Below are 15,189 nucleotides of genomic sequence, written 5' to 3'. Positions count from 1 at the left end.
GCTACAAAAATATTTCTTCTTTTTGGCTCCATTTTTTGCATTGTCCGTTTTCTCTTAAAATGTTTGCTCCGTGGAAACTCCTTCGCTTTCAAAATGCTTTCGCCAAGAAAATGCCAAAATACTTTCGCCTTCAAAATGCTACATTTTTGTCTTTCTGATTGACCAAAACGTCTTCTGCTTTTAGTATATTGAATTGTAAAAAGATTTGTCTTCAAATTTATGTTACTAACCAACTCACCAACTTACTCAGGTTATACTCCATCTGGTTGGTCGCCCAGCTCTACCACTACAAGCCAGTATGTCCAGATCACGTTTGACACATTCTTCAAGGTTAGTAAAACAAATAAGATGACTATGAAAATAGCACATTGATCATGAATTTAGATCTAAGACGCTTAGCTTCTATCAGCGGAGGTAAGAAAGGTTAAATTGCATATAATGAAGGAAAAATGAATTGATTTGCTCATTGTTTACGATTCAAAATGCTAGTGATCACTGGATAAATGACATGGCTACACAGTGAAAAAGGTCCTTTTGGCATCAGAAAAGATGTCTAACAGAACAACATCAGATCTACCATCAGTACGAGGTTGTGCATTGGCAAAAACGTTCGACATTTTTATAGGCACAAAAATTGTCATTCTTGTCATCCTTGCTTGGTTTGAACTTTAAAGTACCGTGGTATGAAGCCGGATGAAAAAAGCATATATTGGGCAAGCTCCTGCTTGATACTGTTTCAAACAATCGAAGCAAATCACGTGTTTTCTGTTTTCAAGGTTGCTGGAGTGACATTGTACAAAACGTCGTCGTCATTCGTCACGTCATACTTCCTTTCCTTCAGCGATGACGGGAACGGTTTCAAAACTTATCAAGATCAAAGTGGAAATAACTACGTAAGAAAATGTTGTTCTCAAAATCGAATTGTTTTAAGCCATTGATTGAAAAATGTTGATCTTGAACTGAGAAAGCATCTGCTGAAGCTTCATCCTAATATTTTAGCGCACTTGTACGGATTTGAACCACTGACCTTCGATCATTGAGCTTTATTTTGGAAAGACATCACATCCCCAAATCATCAAATGAGACAAAAGATCTGACTGTCTTATATGACGTCTGGAGACGTTGAATGTAAAAAAATCTAAGTTTTTAGACTGGAGACTAAACTATACTAACTCAATTGAATTTGTGAATGCAGCTTTTTACTGGAATAACCAATGAAGACACCGAATACACCGACATCTTAAGGGAGCCCATATCCACAAAGTATGTTCGCATTCTCCCTCAAGAGTGGTCAGGCACTATACTGATGCAGTTTGAGCTGCATGGATGCTATGTTAATGAAAGAATTAGTTGTAGTGGTAAGTAGAGATGGATAATAGTTGAATTTATCTAACTACCGCTCATATAACAAAGCTGGGTTTAGAGTAGGGGTGGAAACGTATGGCCAATAGGCTATGGTCTTTTTTCCTTTTCATAACGTCTTCGCTCCGTTTTCAGCTACTTTCCTGCAAGTAAGTTTATTTGTGTATTTATAAAGTTGAAATGTTGCTTTAAATGTCCTGTTTCAAACTATCAACATAAACTAGCTTCTATGTTACTAACCATGGCCTGATTTGTCACATTTTGCAGATTTTGATTACCACTACTGCAAGTGTTTGACTGAAATTTTCTGAGATGTGTTTACTTTCTGCTGTCTCTTAATGATATAAAAGCTTTTTGTTGCCTTTGGGAAGCAGTAGCAAATAAGAAAAAATAAGTTGAAAAACGCTCAATCAGACTGTTATTGAATAATTAACAGTCTAACCAAAATCTTCAAAATCAAATTGTCTTTGTTTTTCAACATCTGATGATGTTAAAACCTATTGTGTCATCTGGGAAAAACAGCAAAGAAGGCGAAAAAATATAATACTAGGCTACTAACTAACTAACACTAACTCCTATTTCAACATTTACATGTGTAGGATATTTTCATTATATTTTCTATCTGTACGTACTTGCAGAAATGCTCTAGTAAAATTTAAAAATATAAATCATTGCTTAACTGCAAACAGTGCACACTGTTTCGGCATTCTAGCCTCCTCAGTGCAGTAGCTACACTGCGCATGACCACGGAAATATATACCTCTGTGTGACGTTTTCCCATTTGTGGAACCCAAGCTCCAAAAAATGGTACTACCGCCAACCTTGTCAAAGTACTCAAACTGCAAGCAGTGAGCTTTGCGCAATGCACTCTGCGCAGTGCGCAATGCAATACAATGCATAAAATCATTGTTATGTGCAGTGCAGCCCAACAGTATACATTGCATGTTTCTATTTGGCCAATGCTTTAAAAAATTGTTTACCCCGAAGATCGAGAGCATACATTGTTTTTCTTTTTCTGAGCAACAACACTAGCATCTATTTTTTTTTGTTTTCACTACAACAGAAGTTAAATTATTGGTGAAACTAAAATATTTTCTATTAAACAGTGTACGGTATGGTATAAAATAAAATACTAATACCCTGATAAACATGTAAAAAAATATTTTCAATTTAAAAATATATTTAACTATGCTTTCAAACGTTGTTATTGTTGCATTACTTTATTTTTTCAGACCCAGGTACAGTTTGGGGTACCAATAGTCCTTCCTTTACTGTGGATTGTCCAGCGGGATGTACAGAAGATCAAACTTATGACATTGTTTATGGTACTGACACCTACACACTGGTAAGTAATTAACATTTGAATAATTGTTTATGAAAACCCTGTGGATAGATGTAGATTTTGTCGTGCTAAAAGCAAGTTAGTATGTTGTATAAGAAGTTTTAACAGTTTTCTTTCAACCGAAATGTTTCGAGCATTACCCCTAAACCATTTTGATTATACTTCATCTGCTTTGACGACTGATTAATAATGGTTGATCAGCTGTCATCTCCCTCATAAACTCCTTTTTTTCCGTATTTGTTATCCATTTATAAATGTTGTTCTGTTACATAATTTACTTGATGTTGTCAAAATACTTCATTTTTAAGTTCTTTTGTGACCACATAAACACACGTACAACTACTTTCACTCACACTTTTCGCTTTTACGCAGTCGTCTTCCGTATGCCCAGCAGCGATACACGCCGGGAAAGTGCTGAACAGCCATGGGGGCAGCGTCACTGTCAAAGTTACAGAAGGGCAGAGCACATACGAGGGAACGTATCGCAACGGAATAACATCAGAAGAGTAAGACATGATATTAATACTTTTCCAGCTGTTATTGGCTGCATTAGGCTAATTGCCCAAAAAAACAAGTAACAAACACATAAGCTAAACCTGTGAACAGTCCAGTTGCTGCTAGGCAAGTCCTGCTAGCTATCCACCGTTCTTCATATTGAATAAACTTTTGTACATAGATGATAGCCTACAACAAACGCCCACCATTGATAAACTACCAAAGCGTATACCTTACTATCATAATCAAAAGAAACTTGTTTAAGAATGAGATCTGTTTTTTGGTTTATTTCATTTATTTATTTGGTGCCCAAAGTTTTTTCGCCATGGCGCGCGTTTTGCTATTCGTGAGTCTTGGCGGGCTGCATTACATTTTTTAATCATTTTTGTCTTTAAAATTTGGCTTAACTGGCTTAACGTTTCCACACTTAATCGGACTACTCCCTTAATCGGACCATTTTTGACTGGTCTTGAATCTAACTTGATTTTGCTGTGCAGTTTCCCTCACTTAATCAGATTATTACTTTGTTCAAATGGACCACTCTCCTACTAAAAATAGGCTTTGTAGTTAACGTTATTTGTGTTTTTCACGTGTTTGGCGAGGGAACCTTTCTTTGAAAAAATAATCATTTTCCAACCGTGTTCAAAATTTTTCTGCATTTACTTGCTAATTTTCGTGTTTTGGGTGCTACCTTTTCTGGTAACTTGCGGAAAAAGTTTTTTTTGCCTAATTTTATTCAGGTCACAGTTACGAAGCAATGTTTTCATTGCTGGCTCTATCTTGTGTTAAAACTGAAAAGTGCAACAGAGTTGAGGTCAAGTTTCTTGTGTGGTCCATATTTCAAAATTTGCCGTGGGCCAAAAAGCTGGCCCGCGAGCCGCAGTTTGCCGGCAGACCGAAGATTGGACACCCCTGCTTTAAATCGACTATATATGTAAACTTTTTAAACAATAGAAACTATAATAATGAAAGTGCTCAATGCTAAGCAAAAAATCCAAGCAGAAGGAATCACATTAAATTCACTTACTATTCACTAAAAACCTTAACAGGTTGTTTCACTCTTATTATTTATTCACTCACTCTTATTCAGAAGGTTTTTCTGCAAATGAAATTAATATCACGTATCAATTTTTACTCTTGGTCAAATATTATTACATCTATTAAATTAATTATTACTTTTTCTATTTGAATAAGAACCTTCTGATGATCTCAAAAAGGGTGAAACAGGTTGTTAAGGTTTTTAATGAATAGTAACTGTATTTGATTTACTTTATATTATGTTATTTATACTTCGGGAGATTTATATTAGATATTAGGTGCGTGCTTATGTTGTACAAACTTGCAGATTTGATCAGTTGTTTTTTTTGTTTTTCTTCAGCTACGGAGTATACTCCTCATCATTCGTCTTCAGTGGAGACAGTAAGAAAATAGACGTTTTTCTTTTATTAAATAGCTTAAATACACTCTCTTTCAATTACCCCTGCAATTTTATCCAGTCTCAACTCATCCGATAGTGAAATATTTAAATCAAATCGCTTCTATCTCAAAGTTTTGCTTGAAGACTTGTACTAATGTAGCCTACTAGGCTATTGCCTTTATTGCGCTTTATTCCAAACTAAAGATTTTCACACTGTACAAGGCTTTGCAAATTCTTATAGCCTATAACTTTTTCTGTCAGTCTGTCAAAGTACTCAAAATAATGGTTCTACGTTTTTCTTGTAATATTTTTATTATGATGGTTAAAAATAAAAATAAACTAAAATTTTTGCTGAAACTTTAGCAAACAGAAGTTTTCTAGGTTGATCAAATGTTTAATCTTTCTCAGCTTTACGTTGCGATGATGATTGGTTCGCTTGGCAAGGCCACTGTTACTACCTCTCCATGAAAGGAGTGCTTAAAACCTGGCAAAGTGCAAGATCCGATTGCCTTAGCAGAGGTGGAGATCTTGTGTCTATTACTTCAAGTGGAGAAAATAATTTTGTTGAGACTATTATTTATCAAGCAGGTAAGAAAGATTGATTTGCCAGCACTATATAAACTAAATAATTTGAACAATACGCCAACAGGTGTAGGGTAGGTCTGCCTTGTTTTTGTATGTTCTTGTTGATACATGGCTCAGTCGACACTTGTTTTTGAGACCAAGCAGATTGCAAGATCAAGGAGCGTTGGTTCAACTGTTGAGGTGTGCACTTGAACAACCCAGTTCATGGGAAGCTTACCGATTAATCGTAGTCTACCTTGTACTGTACATGGGATAATCCACATATAACAACACTTCAACAACAAACAAAACCTTCACTGAGGTAGTCTCTGCAACTGGGCCTGTGTCGTGAATCAACGCTTTTGTGAGTTTGCAGAACTGCCGAAATTAAACTTCGAAATAGGCTTTCTCAGTTCAAGAATGAAAATTTTCACAATTAATCTATGTTATCTGAACATCTTTATTGTTTTGTAAATTGCTTTATTGTTTTGTAAAAAACAGTAGGCAACTAATGAAAAGATCATTACTTTTTTGTCGTATCTAGACTAATGTCATTAGGTAAAAGTTCAGGTCGTGGACAGAAAAAAAAGGAAGCCAATCTTCGAGTCCACCTTCAGTCATGCCTTTAAGTGCGTCTTGCCAAAAGCACAGCCACACGCTCTTGAGCGGTGTCGAACCGATAATGTTTGCTCACATGCATCTAATCTTTGCGTCGTCATGAAACAAATTGACCTTTGCTTAGAGACTAAATTACGTGAATTGCATTGAATGCAGACCAGGGAGGTGATGTATGGATTGGATTTAACGACATTGAGATAGAAAACTATTACCAGTGGTCGGATGGAAGTCCAGTGACCATTACAAAGTGGTTTGTTGATGAACCAAAATCCGGAGTGAGTATCAACAACAGAAGGCTCACTGACTAAAGTTACATGTTTCCATATTCATAATTGCTCAACGTCTTATGATATCCGGGAAAACTGAATCAGTGTTTACAAGAAATTTCTATAAGTAATATAAACTGAAACAACTGCCTCACAATAAATGTAACAACACCAAAAATATCCAATTTTTGTTTAGAGTTTAGGCTGTCGAATATTCTAAAATTTCTAAAATTAAATAGATAAATAATAAAAATTCAATAATTTGCAAAAATTCCTAATGCACTATCGTTTTAGATTACCTGTTAAAGCTTTAACTTAAGTTTTTTTTTTTTTCAAATATACACCTGCCAAGAAAACATGTGAAACCGAAAATAAAATAAAGCAGAAAAGCATAATTAGCCAACGACATTATTTTTTGTATCAATTTAGTTCTTGTTGGGAAAATACAAATTTTCAATAACGACGAATACTCAGTATTGAAAAGCACGCTCATTTCCTTTTCAATTGTTACCAAATTAACAAAGCAATACGCGTGTGCTTATTTAGAAACACAGATGTGTGAACATGTATCGCTTCGAGGCGTACTGGAACGATAAAGATTGTGACACAACATTGCCTTATTTGTGCAAGAAGAAGAAAGAGCTTCTTCCTCCGCTTCCGCCAGACGCCACTGTGCCAGATGAAGGGTGTGATGTTGGATGGAAGGCTTATGGTAAGAAAAATGGGTCATTTTTATTGTTGAGGAGGATGGATGACGTCCATCCATCTTGATATGAAAGGAGAAAATGGACCCCTTTTTTTCTTTTCATTTTTATTAGCTTGTGTACCGTAGGCTACATATCAGTCATTTTTGATAACCGGGCCTGTGTCAGCGCTTCAAAACCTCTATAAGTATGCAAAACTTCCAGAATTAAGCTCTTAATAAAGCTTTCCCTGTCTGAGGATAAAAATCAAATCAATCAATGTCACAAAATAGGGCTTACCAGGCCCGGTTTTAGGGGGGCAGAGGGTGCAGGTGCCCCGGGCACCTTTTGAAGGGCCCCCGACGTGGAAAAAATGTGATTTTTTGTTAGGCAATTAATTTATTTTCTTATAGCCTTTGAAGTTTCTGCAAAATGCTTGTGCAGTGCAGAGCTGGATTAATGCTACTGTAAACATTTTTTTGCACGGGGCCCCCCGATCTAAAAGTGCCCCGGGCTCTTCATCAGCTAAATCCGGCCCTGGGGATTACGCGTGTTTGGGAAACACAGTACGACCCTTCCTCGAACGGATATGCTACAAGTCTTGACATTGACATTGCTTACTTCAAACAAAATAAAAAGAGGTTTTTCACTTGCAATTATTTACAAATATCTTCTGCACTTATTTGTAATAATGGCAGCCCAATCTTGATTTGTGCTTTCGCTTCTTATGCAAAAATTATCTTTGTGACGGTATTTCATCAACGTACTTTGTAGCTTGCATGAAAAAAAAATTTCAGTGTTTTTGTTTACTCTGTGGCACGTTCCGTATGCCAAGGGTTATTTAAAATTAATAATGACATGAAAGGATTTTGCAAAGAGTTACTTTTTATAACTATTTTTATTGATACTTTCACACAGCATATTTTAAAATGGTTCATTTCGGGATGTTTATGTGTTTTAAGTGCTAACACTATGGCATTGTTTAGTTCTAAAATTATTAAATACAAATTATTAAACGTATTTATTGACATATTGCGCAGGCACATCGTGTTATCAAGCGAGTTCCGACGTGTACATTTTTGTGTACGGGAATCGGATTTGTGAAGAGAGTGGTGGGAAGTTGGCCACCATCAGCGATGAGTACGAACAGTCGTTTGTGTTCGCGCTGGTAAGAATCAAACTATAGAGATTGCCATCCTAATATAAACGCCACTTTGAGTGGTTAGGTTAGAAAAAAAATGGAATTGTTTAGCGAGTAATCCAAATAAAGTGGAAAAGATAGACGAAGTAATATGAAATAAAAGGATTGTAAAAGTGATGATGTGAAATTCTGGTTGAAATCAAAGGGCAGAAAACAAACAGTGATGAAGACAAATTAACATCTGAAAATAAAACCTAAAAAGCAAGAAAAATAAGAAATTGAAATGATTAATAACCTTTTGAAAAATAAGATATTACTTTGTATTTAAAATGCAAGATGTTGATCTTACTATGCTGTTGGTGTTATAACCATACCCCGCTGAAATGAATATTTGTATCGAATTGTGTACAATTCGCTAATAGCATAATAGATATAAACAGAATCAATCAATCAATCATTTTATTTTTCGTCATTAACGCGTTCGGGACGAAAAAGATACTAACTACAAAAATCGATACAGACCTACCAGCACGTTAACGAACGGGAAAACGTGGCAAAACCTTGAAAGGTTTAAAACGTGCCTGAATGAAAAACGGATAACGGATAAAACGGATAAAATGTAGCATATAAGTTCCTGTTTATGATAAACCGGTTACCCTTCTGTAATGAAATGTTGAATTTATAGAAGTTAATATCGTTTCTTCTCTAAAGGTGACCAATACTTTGGCCCCGGGGTTGGGTTACACTTCGTGGATTGGCCTTTCTGCCAAGACAGAGGAAACGGGGTCCTTGTATTATGAGTGGGAAACCGGAGAGCCAGTGACGTACACGCATTGGGACCAAAACGAACCAGGTTGGTCTGACATGGATCAATGTAATGCGTACCACAAATGGAAAAATTGCCACGTTGAAGTACTTACAGTATGTAGACGTAGAGTAATAAAGCGCTTAAGTCCAGTGTACGTTTACGTTTACTACACTGATGAAACCTTAAGGTCGAAACAGTGACATCCTGTCTGCAGTAACGTATGATCTCGGTATACTTGATATGGGACAAAGACAGGCAAGACACAACAATACCACAGGGTTGAGCATTACAACAGTATATTTTTTCACATATTTACAAATAGTTTAACAGTCAAACGTTTTCGGCTTAACTTAAGCCCTCATCAGGAATCTGCAAATATTTATAAAATACAACAAATGTCAACTTTCAAGAAGTTATATGGGACAAAAACTATATATGGGACAAAGCGCATGGAAAAACTAATATCTTGTGCCTAAATATTGTAAATATGTTATTTAGTTAGTAGCTTTACTTAAATAAGCCCACTTCGAAGTTGGAAAGTTCTAAGTTTGCATAACTTTGAAGAAAGGCTGCCTGTATGAACTTAACAAATAAATCGAAATTAGACTTTAAAAAACTTGCCTAAAACATATATGAAGTCTGTTTATTGTTCGTCTTGTAGAAATTTAAAAAAAAAATATTGTAATTTGCTTGTCCAAGTAAAATTTTGTTTTTAATTTACACAATAACCGGTTTGAAACATGACAAACCAACAAAACAAAGGTTTCAAATTTGTTTGAGTGTAGTCCCAAATGGACTCTGTTGTACCTTATTGTGGGAAATTACCTCATACTGTAGATTCCTGAGAAATGTTGATTTTCATGAGTGTTGTATTTGCAATTGTTTAGACGTTCGATTTTCGTGCGCTTTTCCATTCGAATACAAAGGAGTGACCTATTATGAGTGCACGACATATGATCACCCGGCACGGTTGGAAGACACTCCCTGGTGCAGTATTGATCCTGTCTATCAGGGAAGGTGGATTAACTGCGACACGGGATACGAATATGGTTGCACGTTTATGGATGACCAAACTGGTAAAAATTAATCCCATAGTTTATAGATGATGCCAACTTTTATGTTTTTATTGTTTTCAGTGACTTTGACTAGCATTTACTAGTAGCCTATATAACACTTTGAGTATCAGTTCACACTTCAATACCTTTTGTGTACAATAGATCAACTATCTAGCAACTGCTTAACTGAAGCTTCTGTAACACCATTGCAAGACGGATCTATACATTTTGAATGCACTACATCTTAAAATTTCAATAATTTTTACAAAATGGTTTAAGCTTCCCAAAGAAATTGTGGTCAGGTCGTGAATGTTGCTCTAAAGCAGTGGTTCCCAACTTGGGGTCCGCGGACCCCTTGGGGGTCCGTGAGAAAGCATTTGGGGGTCCGTGATTACTTTGATGAATTTTGGAAAAAAAACGCAAAGCGATCTTTTTACTTTCATTTCTCTCTTTAAATGCAAATGTGTCAAGCTCAAGCCCGCGAGAATAAACTGTACCGGTATGCATTAAAATAAATCTATGCTGCTGCCTACAGTGTGTACATCGACCTTAAACTACATCTACCACATAACCACAACGCATGTCGATTTGAAAAGCAAAAGGAAGTCCCCTCTCAAAATTGTTTGAGAGTAAAAGTTTTCTATACGCATGGCCAACTTAGCCCATATTTTCGGTCATATTAACAATGTTAATCGTGGCATTCAAGGACCACGTGTGACAATTGATGCAGATGAAAAACTGAAAGCGTTTTTAGCCAAGTTGCCGGTTTGGAAACGCAGATTGGAAGCAGGTACTTACGCTAACTTTCCAAAGTTAGAAGATCTTATCTTGATGGATGAAACTCAAAGAGAATGTACTCTTTTGATCTCTATGAGAGAAAAATTTTGCGCACACTTGGAAACACTGTAAATCTCATTTCAACGTTATTTTAATTTAGAACACCTGCCGAACGAAGTTGAAACATGGATTCGAAATCCTTTTCTTTTTGACTTGAACAACATTTGCGATGACGATCTCAGTAAAGATGACCTAATTGATTTGAGATCAAAAGAGTTATTACGCATTGAATTTCATTCAAAAACTGTGGAAGAATTTTGGTGCTCACAACTGAAAACTTACCCATTCTTGGCAAAGCAAGCGATTATTGTTTTGTTACCATTCATAACCATTTAATTTTGCGAGGCAGGATTCTCAGCTCTTATTACAATAAAAACTAAACGTCGAAATCGCCTGGACGTTGAAGATGACATGCGTGTTGCATTGTCAAAAACTCAAGTTAAAAAGTTTCGGCATGGCACTTTGGTCATCTTAATATTCAAATACTGCTGACATTTCTTGAACACTTCATTCATTTTCTTATTTGAGCAACAGTTTAACCTGATATTTGCCGCAGGAGTCATAGCGGCAATGCAATATGACACAGTAGGCTACAGTAGTTGAGTAACATAATTATTACAATAGTCAATAGTATGTTAATTGAGTTTCAGGCAAAATTTAGGTAGGGGTCCGCAGAATTAATAATTTGTCTAAAGGGGTCCGTGACAACAAAAAGGTTGGGAACCACTGCTCTAAAGCAAGGGTCTGAGACCCTTGCTCTAAAGTGAGATACCGTACAGATAAAATCTGTAACCAATGATCTAATCTTTTTTTAATTCCATTGCTTGATAGATCAGAAAGTGTAAAAACAAAGTAACAAGAACGAATACAATTGGTTGCAAACGATCAGCAAACAGCAAACGATCAGAAAATGCTACTTTTGTGTTGATAGGATTCTGGCGTATTGATATATGCGGCGAAAATCGTTATTACGTCTGCGAAAAGGACCGAGTTGGTTACACTCCACCTGTTGTGACCACTCCAAGTACAGCCGGGACTTGCACGGATGGCTGGTACGGTGATGACGAGACTGCGTTTTGCTACCAGGTGAATTGCATTGTAAACGTATTTAGACAATGATATAGCGGTGATGTCATCATTGACGACGTGTATAGCCTATATGATGTAGAAATCTTGCAAAAAAAGGGGAATTATAAACCGGTCATTAGCAAAACGTCACTTTATTCCAAGTGACTCTCGCTACATGAAAAAAAACGTAATTTTCTTTTTCAAAATAACTTTGGATTACTTACAACTTTTTTTCATGAAATCAAAAGCAGAAAAGTTTTTTTAGTCTTTTCATGAAAGTCTTAGTTGTTGCTTGACAACAGTAACTGCTGTTGTACATTAGAATATTCTACAATTAAAATAATACAATCAACAACAATATTGTAATGTTCTACAGATCAATGCCAAAGAAAATCAAGTAGAAATGTTGTCTTGGTTTGATGCTCTGGACTTCTGTAGATCTCAAGGAGCAGATCTTGTGTCTCTACATAGCTCCGAAGAAGAACAGAAGATAATTGACTTTGTCTTTGCTTACCCTATCTACACTTCCACATACTTTTGGATGGGTTTGACGGAAGAGGGAAGTGGATACCAATGGACTGATGGTAACACTCAATTAAATTGCATATTTAACGACTTAGTCCAAGTTTTCGCTATTGTCTTAAGTCAGTTGTTCTTTATCTTTTTCCTTGTTCGCACCACCTTGAAATCTCCAACCAGTTCTTATCCCCCCCCCCACACACACACACACACATACACACTTAAAATGGCTGCAAAGTAAAGCCGCCTACGATTCAGAATTTTGGTTAAAAGCCATAGTAAACAAGATTAGCTTCTTAGGTAACTTAATAACCAATTCTAATGATTTAGCATCCATGCACCTCTTGGAAGTAGTCTCGCATCTCTTAGTGATGTACTCCTGATTTAAGTGTCCTGATTTAAGTGATCTACTCCTGATTAAAAATCCTTGTCTTAAGTCAAAACGCAGAGCTTTTCCACTCTTACAACTTTTTCATTGGCGAATAACAAAAATTCAAAATTTAATGCAATCAAAATGCACGTAATTGTTGTTTTCATATACTTTCTGATTGATTGTGATAGTGTCCTTGCTAAGTTAGCAATTCATTTCGGTAGGTTAGTAGGTTTGTTGTAGACTGATATTATAATTTATCTACCTGTATTTATACAAATCTTTGCTGTATATTACAGCCTGTGATTCATTTCAGGGCCGACACAGTAAGCCTACTGTTTCAATAATGATGTGACAATGCATTCTGGCCGTGCAAGTCCATGACCATTTGCTACAATTGAATATTTTGCTTCATTATGAAACAACAATCAGAGTCAAAACATAAAACAATACATGCATTGTTTGGTACGACATGATGTGCACACACAGTAGATACGTAATTACCAAATGGAAAATCGAAAGACGAGTCTTTAAGCTACATGCCAACATGGTCAACAAAACACAATATAATTGGTGTGTTTGCAAATGCTCAACATTGAGTTGAAGAGTATAAGAAACCTGAATGAAAACCAACTCGTTTCTTTTACAAATAATTGCAACACAGGCACTGCGGTGAGCTACACAAACTGGGCTGCTGGTGAGCCAAATGATTTCAATGGAAATGAAGATTGCGTTGAAAACAGCTTTTACTATACCGGATCGTAAGCAAATCTTTGCTTTGAAGGTTTTTTTTCTGTGCCACCTTTGTTTAACATTTTGTTCGATTTAAGTATCCTAATTGTAGTTTCAATAAGTCAATATTTTGCATTGCGCTGTATATTATATATTTCTTTTATTACGCTAACGCAGCGGTGCCCAAAGTGCGGCCTGCGGATTGCGTGTGGCCCGCAGGAACATTATCTGTGGCCCCCCGTCCGGGTTCTAGAATAAGCCAAATTTCAAGGGAAAAATAGGTGAAAAATTCATTACGCTTGCCAAGACTTGCGAAAACCGAAAAGGAGGCATGTGGCTAAACAAAACTTTGAGCAGCCGTGCTCTGAAAAGTGCTCGCAAAAAATCTCTTTATATTGATGAAATTCAGCAATTTTTGCAGTTAATCGTGTCAATTTACAGCGCTTATGAATGCATTTTTTATGTTTACATTAATTGTACTGTAGTTCAAGCAACTAACTTTTTCATTTGACCTCATTGCAGATGGAACGACATCAGCTGTCAGACAGCGAGAAATTGGATTTGCAAAATTCCTAAAGGAACGATCCCTAAACCTTCCCCTGCTCCACCCACTGCAGGGGGTCAAGTATCGACAGCCTGTGGAACAGATGGAACATGGGTATGAGTTAATATGCTATCGGTTGCATTGCCGAGAGGTGAGAGCCCTGGAACGACGTTTGAAAGGGCGCCGGTTCGACACCGCTCATGAGCATGCGGCTGTGTCTTTGTTAAGACACTTAAAGGCATGCTTGAAGGTGGTCACGAATATTGGCTTCCTTGCCTTCCCTTCCACTTAATCGAAATCTTTAATCACGGGCGTAAGCCTGGATACAACAGACAAAACAGTTAGTAGGGGAGATGCAGGACCTATTATACATTTTTTTCTTTTTTGCTCTCATTTTTTCAGCTCATATCAAAATTAGACAATTTTTTTACAGAATACGGCCAAGGTCAATGGTTATTGACTGTATAAATATCTTGATAATCGGATTTATTTTTGTGAAGTTAGAGCTTATACAAACTTTTTTGAAGAGTGTATAATAGGTCCTGCCCCTGCAGGACCTATTATACACAAGCGAACATTGAAAAACAAAACATGTTTTTTCACTTTCACAGTAAAAACAAGAACATAAAAATGTGAAATAATAATACTTAGTGTTTATAAACACTTTAATTGCCAAAGTAAGATTGATTAGCATTACATCAATAGCTCTTAATTGGGGGAGAGGCGTCTTCATAAGGGGGGTGTTAAACTCTTTTCCGCCACGGCCAAAATTCACTATTTTTGTTGAAATGACTTTTGGAGCTTACGTGTAATATAATGTTGCTAGAAAAGTAAGGCTTAATTTTAAAACATACAAAAGTTAATTCTTCAAGTGCCTTAACTCATTGTATAATAGGTCCTGGACGTTACTGTATAATAGGTCCTTCAAGGAATCATTTTTATTTCTTAGTTAATACAAAAGTATCTACACAAGCAATCACTCTGAAATTTTGTGACAACCTAGGTTAATCACCACACAACCGTAAATAAATGCAAACTTTTGCAAAGAGCTTTAATAACAAAATTTATCGCGTTATTGCTGAACTTCCAAAAATTTACATTTTGACCCAAAAATGGAAAAGCCTGTGTTTCTCTTGAACCGAAAGCTTTTATCACACGAAACTTCATATAACTAAGTTGGACTAAAATCTCGATCCAAAACCATAAAAACCGAAAACATTCATTTTGAAGTAAAGAAAATACAGCGCTGTATAATAGGTCCTTCTGTATAATAGGTCCTGCATCTCCCCTATGTTCACTCCTGAACAAAATTGTTCGTATACGTTTAATGCTTCGTCGTTACAAACCACATTTTGTGTACAACTGCAA

The 15,189-nt window shown here is 36.3% G+C and overlaps 1 protein-coding gene across 2 annotated transcripts in view; it reads left to right on the top strand.

The window, feature by feature from the left end:
• The window catches only part of LOC145770320 (uncharacterized), a 47,239-nt gene that overhangs the window by 17,170 nt on the left and 14,880 nt on the right, over positions 1–15,189 (top strand). For both annotated transcript variants that reach the window (XM_082581921.1, XM_082581922.1), the window contains exons 19-34: positions 251–330; positions 777–893; positions 1,196–1,358; positions 2,595–2,707; positions 3,077–3,210; positions 4,578–4,618; positions 5,025–5,204; positions 5,955–6,073; positions 6,611–6,776; positions 7,788–7,915; positions 8,600–8,741; positions 9,584–9,772; positions 11,520–11,674; positions 12,033–12,240; positions 13,210–13,306; positions 13,800–13,935. In XM_082581921.1, the coding sequence (XP_082438047.1) occupies positions 251–330; positions 777–893; positions 1,196–1,358; positions 2,595–2,707; positions 3,077–3,210; positions 4,578–4,618; positions 5,025–5,204; positions 5,955–6,073; positions 6,611–6,776; positions 7,788–7,915; positions 8,600–8,741; positions 9,584–9,772; positions 11,520–11,674; positions 12,033–12,240; positions 13,210–13,306; positions 13,800–13,935 (2,168 nt within the window). The remainder of the gene's footprint in view (positions 1–250; positions 331–776; positions 894–1,195; positions 1,359–2,594; positions 2,708–3,076; positions 3,211–4,577; positions 4,619–5,024; positions 5,205–5,954; positions 6,074–6,610; positions 6,777–7,787; positions 7,916–8,599; positions 8,742–9,583; positions 9,773–11,519; positions 11,675–12,032; positions 12,241–13,209; positions 13,307–13,799; positions 13,936–15,189) is intronic.

The sequence above is a fragment of the Aplidium turbinatum genome, chromosome 5 (assembly GCF_918807975.1).
Source record: "Aplidium turbinatum chromosome 5, kaAplTurb1.1, whole genome shotgun sequence".
NCBI classification, from domain to species: Eukaryota; Metazoa; Chordata; class Ascidiacea; order Aplousobranchia; family Polyclinidae; genus Aplidium; species Aplidium turbinatum.
The sequence above is the reverse complement of the archived record's forward strand: the minus strand, read 5'-3'. Positions and strand labels throughout refer to the sequence as shown.